This window comes from Phaethon aethereus (assembly GCF_964289735.1).
Source record: "Phaethon aethereus genome assembly, chromosome: 8".
In the NCBI taxonomy this organism is placed as follows: Eukaryota; Metazoa; Chordata; class Aves; order Phaethontiformes; family Phaethontidae; genus Phaethon; species Phaethon aethereus.
In genome coordinates this window covers 22,228,230-22,256,112 of record NC_138584.1, presented here as the reverse complement: position 1 = coordinate 22,256,112, position 27,883 = coordinate 22,228,230, and the positions used below count along the sequence as shown (strand labels likewise).

Here is a 27,883-nt window from a genome sequence, read left to right as displayed (position 1 = left end):
AGACCTTATCAATTATTTAATTGCAATTATGAACCTATATAAAGGACTAGACATTCAGATAGACGTTCATGCAAATGTTCAGAAAAATCAAGGTTAAATGACATGATTAAATTGTGTGGTGATAAGCTACATTCTCTTAAGGGATTCACCTTCCATGCAAATCCGAAAGTTTTTCTGAGAATAACTGCCTGGCACAAAGTAACTGTACACTGAATAAACTATGCTATAACAGCTCCCTGTGTGGACACTTCATTCCAGAATAGTATGTAGTTGTATTGTAGAATAATTAGACTACTCACAAAATGAAGTAATCGTAACAGAAAAACAAATTCACTCTGTTGGGAATAGAGGATCTTCACTTGGGAATAACTCATTTATACTAAAACAATTTTCCAGGTACGGTTATGCCAGTCAAGATGACTGGTAATATCCAGGCAAAATCTTTTCTTTACAGGGGAACAAAGAACTCACAGACAACTTTTCCTATAATTTTCTTGCTACAATGAATCTCTTCCCCACCACAGTCATGCAAAGTATTTTCCTCCAAGACAGTGACTGTCACTAAGAGATCTGACTTTTAACATTAGAACAGAATCCTGGACTATTTTGAATATAGTTCATGATCTCTTTTTTCTTGCAAATTGCTTCTATTTTGCACTGATAATGGGGATCTTTTTGGTAACTGAGCTCACCTGTGTCTTTCTACATTACTGCAAGCCAGAAATATATCCATATGGAAATGCTGCAGTAATGAACAAAGAAAAGATTAAGCCAATTTAAAAAAAAAAAGGGGGGGGGACACACAAATGTCCACCATTATCATTGCAAAAAAGTGAACCAGCATCAAATAAATCCCAGTTAATTTATGATGCCTATATTTATTAGGGTTAGGACACCACAGCAAAACCTAAATATTTTAGGAAAATATTCAGAACGGTTAGAAAATATTTCTTTAATAACAATACAGAATGAAAGAATGTTTGCTCAAGAACAGTTCCACTGTATCTCTTCTAATATGCGTTTTTCTTTCCAGGCCTTTTAAGTTTCTTACTGGAATATGCAAAGTTATCAGGGATGTCTGCAGATGAACCAAAAGACCATTGGAGAGAGAATACAGAACGTGAGTGAAGATGGGCTTTAAGACTGAGTAATAGATTTAAACAAATTTAATAATTTAAGGAAGGTTATATAGTGCATGTAAAAAAGTCAATAAAGAAAATGAATGGACTTATACTGGGTGGCCTTAATACTTCTGTAATGCATCAAGTTTTTCAACAAAAGATGTCACTAGGCTCACAAAAAAACCCCCACAAGTCAGGTTCTTCAGTCTAAGCACAGTAAAGCCACAGTGATTCACAACAGATGTGAATCTTGTGCAGTAGGATATAACCCTCTATACAGAAGTGGGAAAGACATTGCATGTGATAAATTAGAAAAGTTGAACACTACATGATGCAATAATACACTGGGTTAGGATGTCTACTACGATTTGCCTCTAAGAACACATAGATTTGCTGGTTGATGACTCAGTCTGTTAGTTCATACTTTGAAGTAGATTTTTTAAAAAATCCATAATTAATTCAGCCAGTGAAGGAAGACAAAAAGCAATGATGCCAATAGCATTCAAATTTTACCAGGGCTCTATGTAACTTTTCTAATACAACACGTCTTTAACCAGAATCATAACAATGTAGTTTATATGATTTTCAAACTGATCTCATGTCAGATCACTTTTTGAAAACTAAAATTTCTTAGAGATGTGTCAGGACAAAACTGTGTATTACTCCTTTTAAATACTTCCTTTCTGCTTGGTCTAAATTTTCTGCAGTTGGGTACCTTTGTATTAATGCTGTGTTTATAATTGAAAATGGCTCATGAATCTTACCACAATTTAATACTTACTTGATTGTTTTATGGCAAAGATGCTTAATCCTCATATTATTCATTAAACAAGGTTAAAATGACACTAAGCGAGACATTCTCTGACTGATTTAAATGACATACCGATACTTCCTCTTCTGCTGCAGTATCCATATGGCTGTGAAAACTGGATCTGTCATCATCTTCATCCATATAAACCGGAGGTTCATGAGATGTCATGAAAGTTGAAGGTTTGAAAAGATGTTTATTTAAAGGATGCTGCCGTCTACTTGATGACTACAGTGAAAAAATGATATATTTTTAAAAACATTCCTTGGTTATTATTTAAGTAATCTTCATCAATAAAACTGTGCCAGAAATTTTCTCTTTTTCACTAAATAGTCTATAATCTTTCCAATTATTTTGAGTTAAACCTCTCTACCAGAGCCTCATACAGCTGGGCTTTCCCCTCTCCATAACAAGTGAAATCAGATGAACGGTGCAACACTTTGGTAAGAACCCAGTAAGAAAGAGCCCTTACCATAAAAGCCCCACCATCTAAATAAATGAGGTAGACAACGACAGAAAAACAGAAAATAAAGCTGTACAGTTTTGAAGAATGGGAACCAAAGTGCAAAGATATTAAAAGACTTCCAAAAGTTGTGAATGGTGTAAGTGCAAAACTAAACAAAGAAGTAGTTTTGCACAGGTCCAAAATCCAAGAGACCAGTCCATGGTGTTATCAACAAAAATCATCACCACTTATCATTAACTCTTGTATTAATTTGTGCCTTAGGAAATCTAAGCCTAGGCTAATTGTCCAGATTTCTTTCCTAGTCCAGGGAGAGAAAAGGTAATTCATCCCACCATAAATGGGGTTTCTAAGAGTTAGAAAGAATTGCTCTCTGAAGGTTCTTTTTCATTGCCACTGACGGGAAAAGGAACCTAAAAAATGTTAGATGAGATAAATTACTCCATTAGTGCACATCTAAAACCTTTCAACTTTAATGCTCTCTGAAGGTGTAGAATGCATGGCAGTTTTAAAATAGATTACTTAAAGGCACTCAGTCCCTATTACTTATTCCCCACGGAAGAATATTAAATATCAAAAAAGAAGAATTCAGGGTGAATGAAACTGATTCAACTTTTTACTTAGCTACTTTCCAGACCAGCATTTTGACACCTTAAAGGTCTAACATTCCCCAATTTAAAGAAAACACTGTGAATCAGAATCGAGAAGTACGAAAAGTGTTTTTTTTTTTAAATAATCATAAAAGGGAGGATTGTCTTACACCATTTCTAGCTTCTGCCATACAGAAAAAGCATAAGGAATACTTACAATAGTTAATACTTTCTCTTTTTATGCAAGACTTTCTGTCCCACAGGTTCCTAAATCAGTTACAAACCTGTAATACTGTAATACAACCATTTGTATCTGAAGACGGATTCAACCTCTGAGGAGGGACCTAACATTATTTATTTTACAGTTGTGCACAGTTTAAAAATTAAAGGCAAAGATCACACAAATTATCTTAGATGGAATGTAGCTACGCAGACAGAAGTATATAAGGAATTGAGACTAGTCCCATTCAATCTTAAGGGAAGAGATTAAGTCTGTAGTTACGATTGGAAGGTGGTATGTCAGATCTGCAGAACTACAGTGCATAGAATAAAAATTAACATTTTTGTCTAAGACTAATGTACTATCCATTGTGTCGAATTTTTCCACCTTCTGCCTTATGATTACTGACATATTTTGTTTTGCTGCTTTTCTGGTTTCCTTTGAGATTTCACCCACGTACCCCATCCCCCAAAAACCCACCCAAACTTCCATGTATAAGGGTAGATGGTAGTACAGCTTGAGCTGACACAGTGGTTTAAAATTTCCATTAACAGAAAACAGATCTGCATTCAATATTGGATCTGGAAATCAAGGAAGGAGAACTATGTCTTATGCTTTAATAGTAGCACTGTTACACATACAGTTATGATCTAGGAATTTAACTAGAGGAGTTGAATTATCTTTTTAACATTCTTCTGGTGAAGCATGAACTAAAATACTACATAAAAGCAGACAGTTAAAAAATCATTTTTTGTGTGGGAAATGTATCTTCTGGATTAAGCTTAAAAGCAGGTGCACTAATGGTATTATATAAGCATTGAATTGAAAATGGTAAGCGATAAATAAAGAACTGAATACTAGACGCCTAAATCTCTGATTCAGTTTTATTTTCATCAGTAGCAGATGATGGTTATACAGGAAAATAAACTTATGCATTCTGTTTAATTTAATGTATTACTTATCAGAAGAGACATTATGCCATATGAGAAGATATACAGAGTAACTTCAACAAGATGTTCAAGAACTGAATAAGGCTTCTCACCTCCCCAGTAATCATTTAAAAAAAGCAGCCTGGGCAATCCCCACAGAGAAATGCAAGTACCTTCTTGTGAAGCATCCCTTTGGACACAATTATTTACATTAAATATAGCTGTGTTTTTTATTCTCCCATAGATATGTGCTTTAAATATCAGCATCCAATTTTCATACTTCTATTATTGGCAGTAAAGCAGATACCACAGTTTACAGCATATGTGCATACTCAGTATCAAAATAAGGACAAGCACAGCATAAGCATGACCCAGGCTTCCAATACCCTGTGCATTTCCTTTCTGCCACATTATGTTATCTCCATTGGAGACTTGGGAACAACTACAGCCTGGGACAGTGCTGTCAATCTGTGCTCCAAGTAGACAGCTATATTAACAGACTGAGAGTTCAATTCCCCCACATACAGTATTTGTTTCATCTTTTAATCTGCTATATTTCTTACGTGGGATACAAATATAAAATGGAGATGCTACCTTAATACAAACCAGGGCACAATGACCTTATTCTACTTGGTAATAAGGATATGAATCATACTGTGAAAACAAACCTAAGTATTAGATTTGTTCTCCATATAAGTTTAAGAAAAATCCGTAGGATAGTAGCATTACCATTGTAGTAGGAGAATGTTAAGAATTTTATGAAAAATACGTTTCACTCTTGGTTACACTGTGTTTGTACACACATCAGTGGGATTAAAGAACTTTATGGATCGCTGTTCAAAATAGTGAAAAATCTGGTTAAAATGTCACACATGTACTGATTAAATATTCCTACTATTTATCAAATACAATGAGCTGCTGCCTGGCAGCATTGCTCACATTCTGTAATAACAGCCTTTCCAAATAAAACTAAGTGGAAAGGAGAAAGATATGTGACTAGGGTCATTTAAAACAGTAAGGTGACGCAAAGAACTCAAAGGAGTATAATTTTCAAAACTAAATTTTCAACCCCTATTGAAATTAGCCCCGCAGTATGGTAAACTGTACAAGTAATTTAGAGTTCTAACAGATGAATCTCACCACAGTATTTAAGGTATCAATGTTTCCAGTTGTTTTTTTGGTTCTTCTGCCAGAAAGCACTTTTCCAATAGACAAGGCATCAGACAGAGTCATGCCTGCACCTTCCCTGCCTCTGTTTATAGAGCAGAATAGTAGATTAAAATCCTGGTGAAAGTAAAATGGCATTACCATGATGGATGGCAAACTTGAAAGCCTCTGATACGAGTACTCATTCTTTACAGTAACTTCAGAGAATACTAGGACACAACTGTGGGTGTGTAACATTTTAAATCATTAGAGATGAGCTGTGGTAGATCCTTCTATCAAGCACCTTCTGGCAGTAAGCTTTGTTCCCAAACTTTCAAGGGACTAAATCTGCAAATTTGACTTTTTGCAGAATTAATTTAACGCTTACTCTATTCTTAAACAGAAAACATCATGGACACCTGGATCCAAAAAAGTAATGTTACTCTACAAAATGCCACAGTAACAGGTTTTAAAGAACTTTTGTAATCACAATGGTAACAAAAAAAACACCCAACAAACAAAACCCCCACAAAACCCAAGACTGTCCTCTTAAAATGTCTAGGGTCCTCACTGGCACCCAAAAGTCCTACATTCTTTAAATCAAAACATGTAACTAGTCTACACAGAAATATAGAGTCTTTTCTTTTGCAAATTAAGATCTCTCACAATCATACTCTTTTCTCATCCATTCAAGATCAAGAAAAGCACTGCATTTTAATGGTCATATAAATATGACAATTCTATTTTAATGGTCATGTATGTTGCAAATCAAAATAAGACATGACTTTTCAGTCTTAAGCCTATGCTTGTGCCAGTTCAGTATGCTCAGTTGTACATAATTTTCTTTGGTTTTGTTGATTAGAGGATGACTGTACAATATTAATTATAGGGCTCCTTATCCTCTTCCAACAGGGTTCTCGTTTTGCTCCCTAGATTAATTACAGTAAACTCACAAATGAGGAAAAAGTACCCCAAGACCAATTATTCAACCCTGTTAGTTCAGCCTGCAATCTGATTGCTATGTTCTCTTTTCTGACACTTCATGTCCCTGAGATTATCCAAGAGAGGTAATTAACAGATGTTGATGTGAAACTAGAGTAACACCCAACTCACTCTACAGTGCTAATGGCAAAAGAAAAAGATTACTTTATTCGAAATACATGCAAGATGGAACTAGTTAGTAAGAAAGCACTAATCAAGACTTAAATAGATTGAAAATATTAATGTTTTAGACTCAATTTGCATGTAAATGCAAACAAAACACAGAATTTCTGCTGTAATATTTTCTCACCTTTTTGGAGTACAAATATAAGTTTGGAGTTCTTCCTGGAACTGGAATACCAGCTTTAGTCAGTTTAATAAAATATTTTTGCACTCTACTGGCAACCTACAAAAAACAACATGCAAGAGTTAAATACCAAATGAAATGTAACACAGGCCTTCACTTCAAACTTTTGCCAGCATTGCTACATTGGTAAAAGGACAAGAAATCTCCATTTTCTACTTTGCAACAACTATTCTAACCATTACCAATCTTGCCATGCTACATTTGTAATATTTCCAGACACTTTCAAGGCTTTCAAAGAAAAAAACCTACCGTTGTTTAAAAGTACACAGGAAATCTACCAAAAATTGTGATAGAAAGGAAAGAATTTTAGTAGTTTGTTACCAGATGAAGCTAAACTTATTCTTTCTTAACAAGGACAGATAAATCATGCATAGTTAGCACAGTGAAAGCACTTCTACATTTTATTTATGAAATAAAGTAAGCATATATTTTAATTTTTCAGGTATGGAGAACTATATAGAATGAAATAAATACTGTCAAAATCTAATGAACAACTAGGTCTGAGAGCTTTGTCATGGTCTTTGGGGCACCTTTTAAGTTCTATATTTGAGGTCAAAAATAAGAGTTGCATTGTTATTAGTGAAATGCAGGCCCAGCTGTTACATTTTTAAGAAAAATTGATTTCTGAAAAGATACTAGATTTTATTTATTGCTATTAAAAAAAGACATCTACAATCCTTAAATCTTTTGTGAATCTCTATCAGCTGCTAGGATGCAGTGACTCACATCACTAACATAGCACAAGCACTTAAACAGCCCCCAGAAGTCACTTCTTTTTTCTAGTAAAGTGAGTTTTATTGTTTAATGATGAACATTATTTTAAAAACCCCTCTTTTTTAACTCCTCAGTGTTTTTTTTTTTTTTTTTGACAGAAGAAAAACTCAAATTAGAAGTAAATGACTTCAGAGATTGTATCCAGGTTTCTCTTCAACACTTATCAGTGTTTCCTAAAAAGTTTAAAAAAAAAAAAAAAAAAAAAAGGGTCAAGGAGAGAAGGATAACTTCTCCAAGTGTTTTACTTGTTACCTGCTTTGCTGTTCTATTTCCCAGTTCATCAGCTATCTTCTGCCACCGGCGGGACTCTACTTCCTCTGGTGGATATTTCAAAAGCAATTGCTCAAGTTTTTTCTAAATCAACAGGGGAAAAAAAATTAAATACATCTTTCCTAGTAGAGGTATGAGTTGTCAAAAGACATGTAGACATACCTACATACACATGACACTGAACTTATAAGTACTTTAAACATCATTACACAAGTTGCTTTTATTCTCATGTATGTTACCACAGCTCCAAAATAGGTTTCCCATTACCTGTTCCTCTACAGTCCACAGCTGGTTAAAAGTTTCAGGTTTGGTCTCATCACAAAGTCGTCCTCTTATCATCTGCTCAAATACAGTATATAAAATGGAATGCGTGATTAAAAAAAGTACAGTTAGGATAACTTGATTTTAACCCTTTTCCTACCTAAGTAAAACCAAACCCAAACCAAATAAACGCATGAAAATTTGAAATAAAATTCACCTAAACCAAAAGTAAGTTTTCTGATTTGAGTATATGACTGAAATGTCAACACCAGCATTAACTGTTTGAAGCAACAGTTAAGATGACCCACATACCCATGTTAGAAAAGAAAAGAAAAATGAAAAAAAATTCAAAAGTTTTGTACAATTTGATCTTCCCTTTTGTAACAACTACCTGTGGACGACTGTTTGTAGAACCTTCTGGACCATCACTTAAAGGCAAGACAGAGTATGAAATAGACTCTCCATCCTTCTTGGGATCCAAAGGACTTTTTGGTCTTGCAGGTACACCTACTGCAAGCAACGCAAAAAAGGAATTACTAAACCTCCACACTGGTCATTTCTTTCTTGTAACATATGCCCACTTTCCTTTTACCTTTGTCAAAAATCAGCTTCACTCTCCTACTGTTACGTTTTCGGTTTTTGAATTCTCTCTCAAAGTTTCCAAGGCTAGTGGTGTATTGGTCCCAGGCAATCTCAGGGAGCTGAACAACTCTCTGAGGATATGGAAGACCCATATCAACCTGAAAAAAGAGTGAAAAGTGAAAAATATTTAACGCCATTGCTGTATATCCAAACAAAAGAACTACGAATCCTGAAAAGTTATGAAAACCTGATACTGCTTTTTAGCTAACAGTAGGATTCAAAATCAGCATTTTTAAAGTGCCATTTTAAAGCACATAGTCTTTTTAAGGAGAAGGTATCTTTCAAGAGTAATACACAACAGTGTATATAAAATATACAGCAGCACGGTCAATGATGGCTTATTGAGCATAAAACTTTTTCACAGTTGAAATCAGGTGTTTCTGACTTTAGTATCCTGTTACTGTCTATCTGTCTTTTATTTTGTTTAAACATACTGCTTACCCAGGATCTGTAACTTTCTTAACACAGAAAACTATAGGACTATGGGTTTTATCATCTGATAAACCTAAACTCCTCCCATCAAAGAAATCAATATATATTTTACATTGATTTTGCTGTCTTCTGCCTAGAACACGAACGTTGCAAAGCTCACCAGTTTATTTGAAGGTCAGCCTTAAGTATCACTCCTTTGGAGACAAGAATACATCAGCTACTTTCAACTAGCGCTAGTATTTCCCCACACAATGATTATCAAATGCATCATTATTACATCATGCATGCTAGTAACTCATCTGAAAACTTACTGGAAAGACAACTACTGAAACCAATGGGCTTACATCAGACCTCTATTTAAACCTAGGTCTCTACAAACCTAGGAAAAGAGAACCATAAAATACCTACCTCATTCTTCACTGAAATACAACATGTTGCAACCAGACTAGAAGGTCAAGCATGTTTGTCACTCGTAGATGTGGCAGCAAGAAAGTATTCAAGCCTTAAACATTTTTTTCAGTATCCCTGTTACTAAAATTTTTTTTTAAAGCTTGAAAAGAAAATGTTTCCATATCAAAATTAATTCTCCTCCATCAGACAGTATTCTATTATGTTATCCAGAACTCAGGTATGTTTTCTAGGGTTCATATTGGTTTTAGGCTATGAACTACATTTCCTGCTCTTTAAAAAGTACCCTACAAAATTCACTCATAGCACAACATTTAATTTCTCTAATGAGAAAAGTTATGAATTCTTGCTCTGATGCCTTACTATGAAGTACTTCCAGTCACCTGTAGATTTTAGGTTGTCTTAAAACACCTACATTACAATTGAAAATTTAAAGATTACATTTCTACATACAAAAAAAAAAAAAAAAAAAAAAGGCGGCATATCCAATAGAACATTGATGACCTGTGTCTTATGGATTTAATAAGCAAAGGGCCATTTTTGCTCAGCAGAGAAAGACTTTAAACTCATAATGTTTATGCAAGTATATACAGAATTCTTTGATTTCTATAGATGATGAATTACTAGTTATTAAAAATATAAATTCCTATCAAGACTTAAGAAAAGCCCATTGAAATACCTTCTTCTGGAGTCTTTCCACAAATCCAATAGGATCTTTCAGTGCTTCCCTCTGGTGTCTGCCTAAACTTTCAAGGTCTTGAACTGCTTGAGTACGTTGAGCCTCGAGTACAGCAATCGTCTGTAACAGTCTCTGATAACTACAGAGACAAAGGAAAACATCTCACTAAATTGGTCTTTAAAAGTGACACCACCCCAATCTAAATACTAGCCATGATTATATACTAGTATCTACCAGATTTCACAGTTTACCAGAAACAGTTCATAGACATTTTTACTGAATTATATAAAAATTATATTAAATCAATTTTAAGTAGTAGATGAATTTATATAAACCCATTAAAATATACATTTAAAAACCCCAGTGATTTCCTTTAAATGTAAATTCTATACTAGCTAAAACAGTATGGTATCAGGGACAAGCTATTCATATTCTCAATAGGTATGACCAACAAGCTTTGTTTACAAACTTAAAAAAACAAAGTGACCTAATTTCTCTTCCACTTCAAAATCAACTTCCTTCTACCCCAACACAAATTACCACAGAATTTTAACATTTTGCTCAACCGCCCACAGGGTGGACTTAGAAACTGTATCTAAACGTTTCATATAAGGCTCACTTTCGAACATCATACAAGAATAATCTGCAAAATGTTAACAATAAGCCAAGGAATAATTAATTTGCAAAATACATACTTATGAAAGACATTCCTCTAAGAATACAGAAGTTGAATGAAAATGCTAGCATTCTCTCAAACCTGCCGCCCCAGATGCACACACAATTTTGATTTTCTATTTAACAGATACATTTGAGAGTCACTGAGGTGACTATCATACCTGTACCAAATAATATATGCTTCCCAAACTGTTTTCTGTAAAGCTAACTCAGAGTCAGGAAATCATACAAAATTGTAACACAGCCTTTAAAAAATAGGTAGTAACATTTAATACCCTTTATTAGCTTTATAGTTACAGTTGTCCACCTCAGTTTCTGAATCGTGTAATTATTCATGGCCCCTGTTGTTGCAAATTATTATGTATCAACTTTTTTCATGAAAATGTTTTCTGACACTGAATACTACAACTGTATTTTAGTTTAGTGCAAAATGCAACCCAATGTATACTAAAATCATTAAGATCTATTCACTACTGCATTATTTCAATAAAATTTCTCACTATTCTCTTATTGCTAAAACACAAACAAGCCTAGCATGATGAATTTCAGATGTGTTACAGAAAAAATCCAAAGGTTACTGAACTAATGCAAGTTTTTCAATTGACTGCACTGGTAAGTGAGTAAGGCTTTAAGTCGAGAGAAGTAAACAGCCTCAAGGCAAAATACAGTCTTTGCACCATGAAATATTTAAGTTTCTACCTAGACATTAAACTGCTGCCTCCCCATGAAAAAGGGTAATCTTCTTTCCACTCAAATGTAGTATTTGAAAACATAAAATATAGCAATACGTTCTCAAGTTTGAAAATAGAATATGGACATTGTTTAAAAACAGTAGGATACAATTCTATTATGAGTTTATTATTATTTACATTTGTCTGTACATATTCAGGTTTATATTCAAGTGAGACCTAAAATGCTTGGTAAATAGGCCACTAATATTGGAACAGTAGTGGATTATTTTAACTACTGGAAGAGTGCTCCAGTTTCTTCTAAACAAAAATTTTGCATAAAGCAAGATAATTAATGGGGCTATTCTTGAAGGGAAAAAAACGAACTTCAGAAATAACATACAAAAGTAGTGATGGCATGTCAAAATTGGCCTGAGACGATACTGCAGCTCTGACTGTTACAGACTTACAGGAATCACCATATGCGGAACTAAAATCTTTGCTTCGCTTTTACAAATAGCATCCGACAACTGCCTAACTTTGTGCTGGGCAACCTCTGCCCCTGCTGAGATGGGCTGACAGCACTGCTTATGCAGAAGCCTGCCTTGCACGCTCCAGAGAAATGAAACATAGGCAGGCTGCTGACGTGTTTGACGCAGATGCAGCTGTAACAACACAGAAGAGCTTAATGATATCTGGGGAGATGACTTAAACTGGACAACAGAAAAGCCTTTTTCTAACTACAGGGGCCAAAACTTCTATAAAAGACTCTGGAGTTAACGCTAGTCACAGTAACAGAGGCTCAGTAGCATACACAAAATTTGCACCTCAGATGATGTTAAATAAATTCCTGCCTTTCTTTTCTTGAGCCATTTTACCTCATTTATTCAAGTTGTATTTAAGTGATTGCTTTTCAAATGAAACTGAAAGAAAATAATAACTTTTACATAACTTTTACAAAAACGTTTACATACATAGAAGAAAAAAAGCAACAGATTTTTGGCTATTTACATGAAGTGCTAATTCAATGATGATTCACATGTGTAAAGCGGGAAAGAACTCATCCTAATGAGGTGGCCTTAAATAATTAAGTCTGAATTGAAAGAGAAGAAATGACATTTGGGGAGAAATAACAAACAAAACAAGAACACTGAACTCCAACTACTTCCCTTGTTAAAACATTCACGTGACTTCACTGAAGTGATCATGCACTTGAAGATAAATGTTTCAGAAATTACATCTCCAGTCTTCATGGAAATACATAAATTACAAGAATGTCAGCATCATTCAAAAACAGGTCACATGATGTTCACCTGTGGCTATATAGCACTATTATTGTTTCATGATAGTTTCATTATCATTATATACAAATGATAATAATATTATTGTAATTTCATTATAATAGTGCTATATAGCCACAGATAGCAGGGCCTGTAGCCATAGGACAAGGGGTACTGGTTTTAAACTAAAAGAGGGTAAATTTAGACTAGACATGAGAAAGAAATTTTCCACAATGAGGGTGGTGAAACACTGGCACAGGTTGCCCAGAGAGGTGGTAGATGCCCCATCTCTGGAAACATTCCAGGTGAGGTTGGACGGGGCTCTGAGCAACCTGGTCTAGTTGAAGATGTCCCTGCTCACTGCAGGGGGGTTGGACCAGATGACCTTTAAAGGTCCTTTCTAACCCAAACTATTCTATGATTCTAGGATTCCATGAAATAATTCAAGAGAGAAAAAGCGGGTTTTGAGCAAACTGCTCAGACGAAAAGATTTCCTGTCATCTTTTTGTACCTCTGCTAAAGACACGTATAAACTTGGAGCTATTTACTTGAACTTCCATATTCAGTTTTTATGAATGAATATATTCTGAAGCCCAAGAATAAGACTTCAATTTTACCACGTGAATACCAAAAGTATTGAAATGCACAAAAATGTGCATTTACATGGTCTTACATTGCCAAGAATTGAAAATACTAATCCTGAAACACAGTTTGCATATTCCATATTCAAGTACTTAAATTTGCTGCATTACTGCATTCTCTCCAAGCCACTGCATGTCATTTTAAATTCCAACATGACTTTTTAACTGAATGTATTATAATATTTCTGCACATGTTCTTTTAAGTTTTGAACCACTACTGTTTTCACAGGTTTGCACAGACTTTTAGTTCTCTTGCCCTACATGACTATAATAAAGCCAAGTATTACTCTGAAAAAGCAGTAAGCCAAATAACGCATACGGTGAGCACGTTCTCAAATTCTTTGTTCTGGCTTCTTAGTCTCAAACAGTAACTTCTGCCACATTAAGCAAGACACAGTATGCATAATTTCCAAGACTATTTAAAAAAATAAGTAAAAAAGTGGGTAACAATTCTACTATCCATCTTCCAAGGTTCTTCGTAAATAAGCACAATAATTGTGATTTAAACTACCTCCTGTAGTTGTGCTAACACTCTCCAAAATTGAAAAAGCCTAATGAAGGTGAAAAGAAAGTAACTGGAACCTTGTTCACTAGTCTGCTGCAAAACTGGCTCTATCCTTCAACGAGGCAATCAGAGAGCAACCATCTTTAATTTATCTAGCTACAGTTACATAATTTGCTCTGAAAGTTCTGTGAGGAATTGGCAAAGAAAATTTTTTCACATCCTCTGCCAAAACAAAACAAACTCATACAACTAAATATGCAGTTTGAGTAAACTCACAGTCCATCATATCCCCTACACTGCCTGAAGTTACACTTTTCTCAGTTCTAATTACAAAATTGTTAGCACATACAAAGCCCAAAGCAGTTTTCTTCGTAGGAAAATTTTCATTCTAAAGAATGTAATTCTGTGTTTCCACAATGCAAGTACTAAAACACTCTTGTAATTTCTTAAATCATGTTAAAAGCCAGGGAATATTCCAGATGAACACCTGAATAATTCAGTATAATATAGAAACAGTTTCAGTATCTCTATGCCAAAAAAACCTTGATTAAAATGAGGTTTTGAGGGACCAGTATTTAAAAAAGGAAAGCCACTTCTTGAAGATTGACACTGATCAGTAGGGATTCCTGCTGATTCAGTTGTTCTGCTGCAGTGATAACTACTCCACTCTTTTGGATTGCTCTGTAAAATAACTATCACCTAGCAGAGACATATTTCTGGAAGTCCTGCCATAAGCAATTAGTTATTGCACTATTCATTTCCATGAACCTTGTACTAATAGTGATTAGGGATGCCGCAGCCTCCTCTCTTGAGGAGCTTGAAAACTTGAAAATAGCGTAGCTAGTACCTTATTGAGATCCATTTCCATTTTGATCCAGTTTTCTGAGATCTACTTACAAGATGCTTTTTTCCCCCCCTACTCTTTCTGTCCTGTGATACTACTGTTTACAGTTCCAGAGCTAAGTACCCAGAGTTACAAAACAGATTTTATTTTCTTTGCATCAGGAACTAACAACGAGCTTTAGAAAGCACTGTATATACTTGGAGTCAATTGCCTTAAGAATAGCATGTTTCTTGTTTCTTAAGTTCTCATTTTTTATACTAAGTGACTTAACACTTGACTGTACAAGAGGCCATATCACTGAGCATTTTTAAATAAATTCATTTCAGTGTTACAATAAGAGCCATTCAGTCACAGAGGCTAGTCCCTCCATGGTTTCTGAAGGTTTCTTCTCCCTTCAAGAGAATAATGTACTGGACTTCAAACCTTAAGTGAGAGAGTGATGTGTGAAATTGATACTACAAAATGAAGATTTTAACTTTTAGGTAGTTAATTCAAATTAGTGGATGAAATAAAATAAGTAAGTGAAGCTTTTCAGTTAAATTGCAGTAAGTAAGTGTTAAGTATCAGTGTTGTCCTTAAGAACACATAAGCAAATTTTCTGCCATTAGTCTTACCCATAAAAATGAAGAAATTTCATCTCGAGTATCTTTACCCCAAGTAAACTTACGCACAAAGTTCAAATTAGCAAGAGGTACCTCAAAACACTACTGTGCACTATTTGTTGGACTTTCCTTATCTAATATTCCAACATAATTATAATGCATTTTCTCAACTTTTAAGCTAAACTCTGAAACAGCAGTATTACTTCTACTCTCCCTTCAATTAAAATAAATAGAAGGAGGTCCTTGCCAGTCCAAAGTGCAGTCCTCATTTCATCTTTTTCAACCTTACACAATCACCTCTGAAGCAGTGATATAATGAACATTCTCACATTTACTTATAACTCATGCAACTTTTACTGCCTCGAAGTTTCACATAGTATTTAGACAATCTTACAGACACATAGCTAAATGTTTTAAAATTATTAAATTTATTTAATTATTAATGTTTTAAGTTATTTGCTTTTAGCCTGAACCATATATGGATTTAAAACTCTCGATTATCACAATGATTATTTTTTCCCTTATTTAAGTATTTATCATTACTAGATCACTATTCAGTGGTTTTTTTTTAAGTTGACAGAGTATTAAAATAGTTTTATAAAGCTAGCAGGTGACAAAGGTGACGCTTATTAACAATGGGAAACTGTAGCAAGAAATTATTTGTAATTTATAGAATAAAATTATTTGTAATTTATGTAATAAAATCAGCATAGAGAGTTCCCTGTAATTTATTGTCTGGATGCTCACAGAAATTACTTGAAATAAAAAAATACTTGAAATAAAAAAAGTGACTTTGTCAACTATACTTGCCTTCAAACATCACTTAGCACCTTGCAAAGATGTGTACTTAGATGCCTAATTAAGAAGTAACTTGTTTTTTCTTGACTGATAAAAGGCTGTGCAGCTGGTGGTCATCACTTTCCACTCCCAAAACTAACTGCACTTCTACAGTTGTGTGAATATAGTTCACAATACGATAAAAAGTATAGTAACATCAATCTGGGGGATTAGAAGGTAAAAACGTGCATGCTGTAATTTAGATTTTACATTCGAGATACTTATTATTTCTTGTGCAGGTAGGATTGTTTTAAATGAAGGAATATACACTTCTCGTAACCAATGGCCAAAATACATGTAGAAAAAATATCCACTTTAAAACAAAATTATTTTTTATATTTCCAAGAGCTGTGACACAAAATTGGTACGTTATCAGTAACCAGAAGGATCTGAGCAAGTCTTTATTTTATTGCCATCTACTGGCACTCTAGCAAAGTACAGATTAAAACCTGCTCTCCTATACCTAGTCATGTATCACTTTGGATTTTGGTCTACTAAGCGATTCAGAAAAGAATCCCTTATTAGATGCTAAGCTAAGACAGCACTGGATATTAAAGATGTTTATAAGACTGCAAATTACTGAAGGAAAAGGGGAATATTAATTGCACTTGGAATTTCCAATTTAACCCAAGACAGCTGTAGTAAGAGATCGGCTTCCTGGAGAAATCTTTTCAGTCAGATCAAACAGAATCTTCTCATTTCAAAGTGTTTTGTTTTGTTTGGTGTTTTGTTTGTTTGTTTCAGTATAGAAGTATCAGATAGTGCTCCCAGCTTTTAAGCTTGGCCTGAAATCTTTGCCAGCGTCATGATACAGGAGTTTTGATACTGTAGCGTTTCTCACAAATTATTCTGATATGCATCTGAGATTTAAAAAAAAAAATCTATTACTGCACTAGGGAAGAGTGCAGTATTCAATGCTAGACTTGTAGAACACACATGACAGCAACAGAGAAGCAGACTGATGAAGAGTAGCCCTTCTTTTATCTACCTTCAAAAACGGAAAAGAGCGTAAGGGACTGACTCCTGTCAGGACTATTAAAGCAAATTTGCCTGAAGAAAGCAGCATGTGGTAGCTTCTTACTTACCTAATGCTTAGATACTATGACCAAGGTAATCTACTTATAGCCAATTCTGCAACTCATTATGAAACTGTTTTCCACTCTAGCTTAACCTCTTTACACGTAATTTACCATACTTTCTCTATCCAGATTTAATATTTGTACTTCAGACCTTTTGAAAGACTTCCAAGACAAGCAAATAATTTATACATGAAACAACTAAAGCATATATTAAGTGGCTTCTCCAAGTCTACCATGCCAGTAACAGAACAAAAATCACAATTTCTGAATGTCAGCCTCAGGCCAGAATACACACTTCTGTAAAACAAAACAGAACTAAGCCAAAAAGCACATTTTCTTAAAAAGGCCATTTTAAAAAAAACAACAAACTGTAAACCAAAACAGAAAACCCTACTGCAGTCTTTTACCTGAATGCAAAAGAGCCATCTTCCACTCCAGTTTTACCTTCCTTCTAACTTTCACAGCTCCAGACTTCATATTTCAAGCATCTGAACAGCATTTTACTGATTATGAACTTGTGATGTCCCTTTCTTTCTTAAATCCTTACCCCTGCCCCAGAAACAGAACGTCCACTCATATCTTTCTATAGGCTTCACTCTTATCAAGAGCTGTCCACCACACTCAACAGGATTTAAAATAAGCTGTACAAAAGCACCTCTACCAAATACCCACATTTCCAGCAAGTTTTCAAAATTTTTAGTAGCAACTATGTCTGTGCCTCTGAACAAACATGTAACTTGTTTCAGTCTTGTCAACATGAAAGGTTAAAACACCATCCCTCAAGTCCTACCCTAGTTAACACATTTTAATACAGACTTTTGATCTTCCTTTAACTGCACTTTTGAAAGTATTTGCCTGCAGGACAGTGACATTTAGTGGAGAAGATGATATAGGTTCTTGTCATTCCTCTAATTTCAAGGCTTGGAGTGACAGGAGGAAATGGCAGTAAAATTGTTTTCCTCACAAGCACAGACAGAAAGGCTGACAGCACACCCTCAACTCTTTCCCCTCCTTCCTCATCATCCAAGGATGAGAATGGTCCCAATTCCTTTACTGAGAGAGAATACCACACAGATTCCTCCAGTATCTCCACTTCGGATATTCTTCTCTAAAAAGATCCTGAGGAATGCAACCATTCCGAAGAGGCTTTCTTCCACAGACAAATATCAGCAACCCATGTTACTGTGAAACTGAGCCAGCTGCCCACAAATCCTCTGAACAAAAAAAATCTGAGAAAGTTGACAATGCCCATTACTGAACTCCTTCAACTCACTCTACATTAATGCAGGTTTTCACTAAAACCCAAGACACCCATGTCCCCAATTATTCACATGTATATTCTTGCTGTAGGAACAAATTAACATATTCCTTCAAGTATTCTGTTACAGTGATATCTGAAGACTATAACTGGATTACAAGAACATGACATACAATCTTGAGAAGCTGAATGTTCGAACAGCAATACAAGGAAGTATTCACTCAATCTTTTTTGGCTAAAGAAGGGGAAGAAAAGTTAGAAATAAGGAAGAAAATTAGTAAAACGTGTATTTTTATTATTACTCACTATGATACACACAGTTGGCCCTTGGCTTAGGAAGCATAAAACTTTCAAAGGTTGTTATACAAAACAACAGCGCATCTTCAGCTTCAACTATGCAAAGCAAAATAAAGATGTGCAATAATGAAAAATTAAAAACTATATGGCTATTCCTACCAATGACAAAATTTAAAGGGAACCAAAAAGTAGGATCTTTCCTACTCTCAAAATAGCATGTAAGTATTTTCTAGTACCAGAGAAACACCTACCTTGATTAGAACTTACTGCTGAGACCAAAACAAGCATTAATATGTCCTGCTCGTACAATTCCTTTCTAAGAGATACTGACAGCCAGTTTTGTAGTTCATGATAGAGATGCTGTCAAAACTTCATGTAAGACCAGAACACATACTTAAGACTGGTAATGGAGTAATTTCAAGCTAGGTTAGCTAAAACTGAAGAGTAAAGATACCCACGTTCTCACAGCATGTGCCAGTCACTATGTTCTTCTTTTCTTGGTGGCATCATTATGCTTATTAATATTTTAGTGAAATGCTTGTACATCCCTACGAGGTAGGGAATTACAGTAATATAATTTATTCTGTGTCCCACCAGACACACTTTACAATGGTGTAACTGGTATAACCACAGCTTACCACTTTGTTAAGTGCCCCTTGTATGCATAGCCAAAAAAACAGCTAGAGCCTTACCCCACACACAGCTGTGCTGGGTGAATGCATTACTACCCTATCTTTTTCTCTCTCTCTTTTCTTTTTTTTTTTTTTTTTTAAATCAGGACTATGAATTTCCTATGGCATTCGATTTTGTTTTCAACTGGTATTTCCTACACCTCAAAACCATTTTTATTATTTAGTAATACTTAGTTTTCCAGTTTAGATGAGTTTACTGAGGATCCAGTTTAATGAGGATCCTTAGAAATGGTACACATTTCCAAATGAACAGGTGAGAAAAGTTTCTAGCTTTTCCTGTACTAAAATAGTAAGTTTATTTTTTTTTTAACTTTGTGCATTCCCCGCCCCCCCGATTTTTGATCCATGTTGATCAAAAAAGTTGGAAAGACAAGTTAAGTGCCTGTATGTTCTTTAAAAACTGGCAGTTTGGGAAGGGGGAGAGACTGTAACTACTGTCTCTACAAGAGAAAGGCAAGCAGAATTCAACTGTTACTCTTCACATTCTCCACTCAATCCACCAGCACACACATTCGGACATACTACCAAGCCAGCCAGATGGGAAGCAGCTCTGCACTGGAGAGGTCACATTCCTTTTTCCAGGACAGGGAGGATTGTTGGACGTGTAGGCAGAAAAAGGAAAGTGGGTATCGGGCAAATCAGGAGAGAAGAGAATTCAAGGATGAAAGGACACAAATCCAGAAGAAATCAAGCTTTGTTTTCCACAGGTTGCATTACTTAAATGAGGACTGCACTGTATTTCATAGTGCTGTTCAGTAGGATTGTGCTGTGGTTGACAGCAAGATAATTATGTTCAGAGAAAGAAAAATTAATTTGACAAAGGTGCTTCACATTTAAGGGCTCCTAGAATAAACCTATTACTAGAGAGAGAAAAGCATATGCAGCACATGCCCAAGGCATTCTCTCTTGCAAATTAAGAACTCTTATTATTTAGTGTCTATTGAATAGTTTATGTAAATATGAGACATGGTTCTATGATTACAAAAATACTCTTAACTAAACCTTAATCTTTAGTCCCACAATAATTTTGCATCACTTTCAACTTTAACAAGTATTTATAAATAGAAATGATCTTATAACACATGATAAAAGAATAATGCTGGCAAGAAAACAAAATTCTCAAAATACTTAATATTTTAAGGTAGTGTAAAATACAATGAGGATTTCATTAAGTGTGGTTGTATGCCTGTTACACTGTCACAATGTTTTAATAACACAATTATCTGCAATATCAAACTACAGTTGATCAGAAACTCATATAAGAAGTTTCTAATTGATTCCCGTTATATTTCTATTTTGCAGATGACCCAGTTGCAGCATTCAGCTTCTACACGAAATGAGATTATTACTTAGAGCCGATTTGATTTTATTACTTACTAAGAACACAGACCAATCTACCAGACAATAGAAACTACCCTCTGAAAAAAGTACAAATTTTCCATATGTTTAAGTTTTACATCAATAGGTACTTTAAGAAATATATCACCATATGCCACAACACTCTTGTGTGGAACAAAGGATGAATTAAAACACACTGTAATCTAATATACATGGCATATATGAATGTTTAAAATATTAACTTCTATTATTCTTCTACACTAAAAACATATACTTCAATTCTTCTATGTTGATGATATAGTCTATAAAGTACTCAGAGGTTACATGTTTACAAAATAGTTGCATCTCGTAACCTTCTTGACCCCAGTATGGATTAAAACTGCTACTACAAAAGTAACTTGATTTACTTGATTTATCCCAATTCCCTTTATTCCTTAGGATGAAACAACATAACCACCAAAGTCTCCTCAGACTAAAACTGTATGTCTCATAGGAAAATGATAAAGAAAAAGAAAAATAATATAAATAAAATAATAATAAATAAAAACAATACAGGAGGATAACTTATTCTATAATATTAGTTACTCATAGCTATGTGACATCACTACAAAGCAATGTTAGATTATCTGAATTACCTGTACATTAAAATAAATCCATACTCACTACATTTTCATCTAGAACTCAGAGCTAAGTCTTAAACAAAAACTTCCCTCATGCAACCTAATACCTGCTAAACATTGCAAATCTCCGAAGAGAGTAAGTATAGAGGAAGAAGGAAAAAAAAAAAAGAAAATAGGGCACTAAATGAAACACTGGGCAAAGGGGAAAACATACTGAGAAAAAAATATTGCATATGATAGAAGATTAAAGTAAGCTACTGCACTGTAACACAGAATTAAACTATAAAAAGATACAGTAAAGAGATACAAGGAACTCCTGAGGAAAGACATATGCAAAACACTAAGCAAAGCATATAAAATTAAGCAGTGTAAAAAGATTTAAATCAACAAGTTCAGTTTTGATGAAAATATCTCCAGAGAAAATGCGAAGGTTTCTGAGCTAGAACATATAAGCAAAATTCTCAAATATGCACCAAACCCTATTTTTCTGAGAGGAATCCTAATACACAAAAATTCAAATTGTGTGTGTAATAACAAAAAACTAACGTTAACAATACTTTACAATTATACAACCCCCTAGATCAGTATGTTATTATCTACATGAATGTCTATGTTGCAATAAAATTTCTGTTTAGAGATCTCAGATCTGTCTTTGTAGAAGGGATCTAGTTTATTAAAGAGGTTGTGGAACATCCATCATTTCAGCCTTCTCTCTGAATAATAATATTCCATAATTGGCTTTCTGTGATTATAATTTTTTCTATTATATTGTCCAGGTTTACCAGAAATATTAATATATTAATGTTTAAACATGACATTCAAAAAACCAACAAAATTCATGCAAAAATACTACAATTATAGCAAGTCTTATCAACAGCTGTTGAAGGTTTTGGTATATTTGTATTTTATCAATATTAGAACAATTTCTTGGAGACTGAAAATCAGCTGTATGGATATGTGTATCAACAACCTGTGTAATATAACAAGAAATAACCTAAGTTTACAGACATATCAAATTGCTTCTACAACACAGAGGAACATAGCTTTTTTTTCCCTGCTGTGGAACATCCAAAGAATGAAATTAATGCCTTCTTGAGAGAAATCTGCATCCTCAACCTAGCCGAGATGCTGATGTCTCTCTGAATTTGCTTTTAAAAGAGAACAGAAATATAAACCAGAGAAAAAATAATCCATAAAGACAGTTAATCACAAACTGATGGAAGGACAGAAAAACAAAGGTCTATACCATTTGAAGATGCGGTAAGCAGAAGATCAGCATACTCTGCTTAGCCAGAAATATTACAGGCAAGCAAACAGCCTTTACCAGACAGCATGGGAAACCTGGAATTCTTTGCACCTGACTAATCAGGGAAAACATTTCTGCTAAAAACTTTTTTTTAACATTTTAGAAAATAAACACCAAATGAGATTAAACAAGGGTATAATTAAGACACTATTCACGAACAGTAACACATGAATTAGGAATATCCTCTAATGAGCTTTGTCAAATCTGAAAAAGGATGTAACGTGCACTGTATTTGATTAACTCTTGAACAACAAAGTTCTGGATAAAGGACAACTGCGCTCTAATATCAAAATATACACTCAAATATCAAAATACACACTCAAATATCAAAATACAGACTTAAGTCCTTTAGAAGGTTCCTATTACCAAGTGATACCATCAGAATACTAGATTTATTTTTTTTGCAAATATAAACAACAACAACAAAAGACTGCCCAATAAATTTCCAATTATATAAAGCTTTTTTTAAAGGGGGAAAAAAAATCCAGCTAACGCTACCTTCAGCAGCATGCCTCCCTTCTGAAAAGTAGAAATTATTCTTTCTTGATCTAGAAGAGAATTCTAGCTTTGATTTTTTTTTTTTGCCACCAAAAATCAATAAAACATAAGATAGGACAAAAATAACAGCAGTTTCTTTTGGAATTCTGCATTCAAGCAGCAAGTTAGTAGCAAGCTCCCAAGTCCTAGCTGCAATTTTAAAAGCTCCCCAAAAAGCTCTTACAAACTCTGCCAATCTAAACAACAACTAGTCCTATCTTCAGAGCAATCGTGTATCTTCAAAAACTAACACTAGGGCACGTTCCTGAAATTTTTCAACAATTTAGATCTGTGTTTAATTGAAAGAATAGAAAAAAATTACTGTTATTCTTACAGCATTTATATCCAATGGCAGATTTTGATTTTTAAAAACTGTGCATTTGTAATGTTTAATTTAAAAGTAGTAAAAATTGAGGCTACATCTAAAAATCTGATATGATCTAATTCTTTTCCTAATAAATATCAAAATAAAGATACATTACTAACGTATCTTTGTACTAACATTACTAGTAAAGTCACCCTCCATATAGATACAAAACCATCTAAAATACATCAGAAGACAACAGTCCATTTTTTCCATTTATGATTTAGGAAACGGCAATCTTCTATCTACCAGGAAAAGTGTCCACACACTTTGGGCTGATGCCTGAAACTGCAAATATTTTATCATTATTTTGAAATCATAGTTTGTCTGAACCATGCTATAATTCACATTTTTTCCTGATTAAAATAATTTATTCATATCCAATATTGAACAAAATTTCATTATAAAAATAATGCAACTCTTAATACCAAAAATCCAGACAAACTTCTGCTGGATTAAACAATCAGCTGTGCCTTGTGGCCCATATTCATAACAGTTGTGCCATGATTATTTACAGAAACTACTAGCAGTGGTTTAACTCCTCATATGAAGCAAACTGAAGATCATCCACATTTCAGTTCTCACAACAAAATGTAGAACATCTACTAAACAGCAGAAAACAGAATTCAAAACGGCATTACAAAGACTGTGCAATAAAAACTGTGACCCAATCTATCATTTGAAGACAAGTTTTCTCCAAGTATACTTTCTCCACTGAGAAAATTGCCCTTTTGTTTCAAGACTCTCTTTCACAGTTACCACAAATGTATGATTACCACAGTTCTACTTACAGACATTCAGATGATAAACACAAAAACAAGTTAGTACTCTTTTCTAAGAATAAGTAGAACATGTATATATTTACATTTAATGAATATAAACAGCCACGTAGACATAATTTACTCTGGAGAAACTTCTCAAATTGCTGCATTTGATCAATTTATCTTCCTTAACACAGTAAGAATTCCTTCTCATGACACTCTGAAAATAGGTATCTAACTTTAAAGTCTATGTACAACAGAATGATAATTTCATAAGGTGCATGTGCTGTGCCTATCGGATATGCTGATGAATAACTAAACTCTAATTAAGGATTATAATCCCTTTGGTTTTCTTTCCAGCTAGTTTTTTAGAGAAAAGAGATAACAGATGTGTTTAAAAAAACAAAACACAATTTCTGGCTAAAAAATTCATATTGCTAGAAATGTATAAACCACATTGCTGTACCATACTGCATATTAAATAGAGTTTAATTTTGTTTGGGGTAGAAACAAGGAAGAAAAATGAAGACTGAAGAGTATGAAAATTATAAAGCACTTAATTTTTAGTGAAAGTACTTTAAATATCTATTAATTTATATATTTTTGGTAAGAAACAAAAGCAGAATTCATGGTTACCATAGTTACACATACTCTTTGTTGTGTTTCAATGCCACATGATCTGATTCAAAGTAATACACATCAGGCTCCTCCTCATCATCCTCTGCAGTGTGGATGTTGGCACTCTCTTTGGCAGATGGTGCATATCCAGCAACAAGCTTAGCCTCAGAAAGTGGCTTTCTTAGTCCATCACTCCCACGATCTCCTGTATTACAATTTCTCTCTTTTTCATTCTGTTTAATTTCTTCAGACTTTTTGGGAGATCCATTGATATTATTAATACCTACAGGGACATTCCTTTCAGTGGGACTAAGATTATTTTCCTCTACCTGTCCGTTTTCTCTACAAGGAGAGTTATTTTTAGTAGGGCTGCTTCTGGCAGGGGCAGCCCTTCGTGGTGAAGTTCTCAATGTATATCTGTGTTCTTGAAGTTCCAACACAGAAGTCGTTTGAGCTGAAACACAGTCCAGCACTGAAGAATGTGGTTCAGGTTCACCTGAGATTGATGCACTGTCATGATGAGTATTCGGGTTGCTATTGGTGTTTTCAGCACACTGTTCCTTAGAGGCACTACTATCTCCTACAACATCTACCTCCTCCTCCGAATCTCTTAACAAAGATGACTGGATTTCAGAAAAGGACCCTGTAGCTGGCTCATCTGCCTGATTAGCATGCTCCTCAGGCAAGCAGTCATTTATTGTTTTGTGGTCCTCTAAATTTACCTGTTCTTGAGAGTTTGTGCAAGGCACATAATGGTCTACAACACTGTCCTCCTTGCTGCTATTAAGCAACAACGAAGAATGGGCAAATGAGTTTCCGTTTTCTGCTACTGTTTTGTCCTTGGGCATACAGGAACCAGCACTGTTTTGCTTAATGTTCCCATCAAGCTGACAGTCATCACAGTTAAGAGAATTTGAGTCTCTCTCACCAACTCCATTGACAGTCTGATAGCCTGCTATCTCATCAACTACTGCAGAATTATTAAATCCTTCTGCACAGACATTCACCTTTTTAACTTCCCTTTTGTCACAATCATCCAATATAAGACATCGACAAGCTCGCTTAGTCCCTGTGGAGACTGCATCATTGTCCGACACTAAGCTTTTATGCTCCAATGATTCCTTCTCTGTTTTAGTAGGCAAGTCTTCTTCTGAACTGTTGGGTGCCTCTGAACGTAAACAGCGTTTAATTCTTTTCAAAACTGGTGAAACAGGTTCTGCTTGTTTTTTTTCACAATTTTCCACAGTTTGTTTATCAACATTATCTTTTTCCGAAGTAGACAGCCCTCTCTTTCTAGGGCTCACCCATGATTCCCGAGCACTCTGTTGTTTCAAATCAGTAGTTCTTCCACCATTACTTCCCTTCTGAGTTTGGACAGACTCTGGCCTCTTCTTTGGTGACCTTGATCGTATTTGAGGATGGGGTGAAACTTCCTCTGGATGAGCAATACTCCGGTTTCTTAATGTTCTACCACAGAAATTTTCATCCAAACCATTTAAACCCACTGTAGATCTTGTAACACGAGTAGATCGAGAAGCAGCCATACTATGGCAAGTCCCTAAAGTATGTTCATCATGATCCACTCATTGGGAAACCTTCAAAAAGATGTAAACAAAACAGTCAGAAAAAAATATTTTAAAAACACCTACACACATAGCAAATTTGAAGAATATAACGTCACAAATGTACCTAATGTAAAACTGAATATGCCTATGCAATGTGTTAATACCACTTCTTTCTGCACAAATAAATAAAGGCATTAAAAAAGTTTTCCATCTAAGCCACAAAGTAGCTGACTTAGTATTTGCGGTTGTTCTGGCTCTAGTGCCGATGTATGAATGTTGTTCACATTTATGCCTTATGTAAGGCTAGAATGCTCTAGTTAGGCTCCAGTTACTAAAATACACTATTTTTATGTATTGTACCTATGATACAATGTATTGGTATTATTATTTAAGTTGGTCTGGTCAAATGAGAGGTATCAAATCACTTAATATCCCACACTTTCCAGTTACATGGTTTCACATACTAAGGAGGAAACCAAATTGCATTTGCTTGCTCACTTGTTGCTTAAAAAAGGGACAAATCACTTATAAATAACAAAACAGAACTGCAATTCTAATTTAACAGGGGATTAAAAAACTAAATTACACCAATATAATAATAGTTAATAATTAATAGTAGAAATTAACTAAAAAATATATATGCCTGCATCAGAATCATAAAATCAATCAAATTGGAAAAGACTTTGGGATGCAATCTGGTCCAACCTCCTGCTCAAATGAACATCAAGACTAAATTCAGATTTAGATACATAGGATATTGTCCATCTGGGTCTTAAAAACCTCCAAGTACAGATATTGGGCAACCTGTTCCAGTGTTTAATTGTTCTTACACTGAAAATGTTTTTTCTTATACCCAGGTGGGACGTCCCCTAATTTTGCATCATTTACATGATCAAAAACCCTGGCTCTATCTTGTCAGTAATCTCCTCTGAGAGGTTGTTTAGCCTGGAGAAAAGGAGGCTGAGAGGAGAACCTATTGCTTTCTACAACCACCTGAAAGAAGGTTTGTAGCAAGCTGGGTGTCAGTCTCTTTTCCCAAGTAACAAGTGCAGAGGAAACAGCCTCAAGTTGCACCAGGGGAGGTTTAGATTGGACATGAAGAAAAATTTAGTCACTGAAAGGGTCATCAAGCATTGGAACAGGCTGCCCAGGTAAGTGGTTGAGTCACCATCCCTGGACGTATTTAAAAGATATGTAGATGTGGCACTTAGGGACATGGTTCAGAGGTGGACTTGGCAGGGTTAGGTTTAAGATTGGACTCTATGCTCTTAAGGGTCTTTTCTAACCTAAATGATTCTATGATTC

At 34.7% G+C, this 27,883-nt stretch overlaps 1 protein-coding gene across 2 annotated transcripts in view; it reads right to left on the bottom strand.

The window, feature by feature from the left end:
• Nucleotides 1-26,557, bottom strand: part of ZZZ3 (zinc finger ZZ-type containing 3) — a gene marked incomplete at both ends in the record, with an annotated part of 31,300 nt that extends 4,743 nt beyond the window's left edge. Inside the window, 8 exons of one of the 2 annotated variants that reach the window (XM_082002707.1) lie at nucleotides 2,005-2,157; nucleotides 6,569-6,664; nucleotides 7,652-7,753; nucleotides 7,937-8,008; nucleotides 8,322-8,440; nucleotides 8,523-8,670; nucleotides 10,092-10,230; nucleotides 25,047-26,557. In XM_082002707.1, the coding sequence (XP_081858833.1) occupies nucleotides 2,005-2,157; nucleotides 6,569-6,664; nucleotides 7,652-7,753; nucleotides 7,937-8,008; nucleotides 8,322-8,440; nucleotides 8,523-8,670; nucleotides 10,092-10,230; nucleotides 25,047-26,557 (2,340 nt within the window). The remainder of the gene's footprint in view (nucleotides 1-2,004; nucleotides 2,158-6,568; nucleotides 6,665-7,651; nucleotides 7,754-7,936; nucleotides 8,009-8,321; nucleotides 8,441-8,522; nucleotides 8,671-10,091; nucleotides 10,231-25,046) is intronic. The other variant, XM_082002708.1, reaches the window with a different exon arrangement.
• Between the last annotated feature and the right edge of the window lie 1,326 nt (nucleotides 26,558-27,883).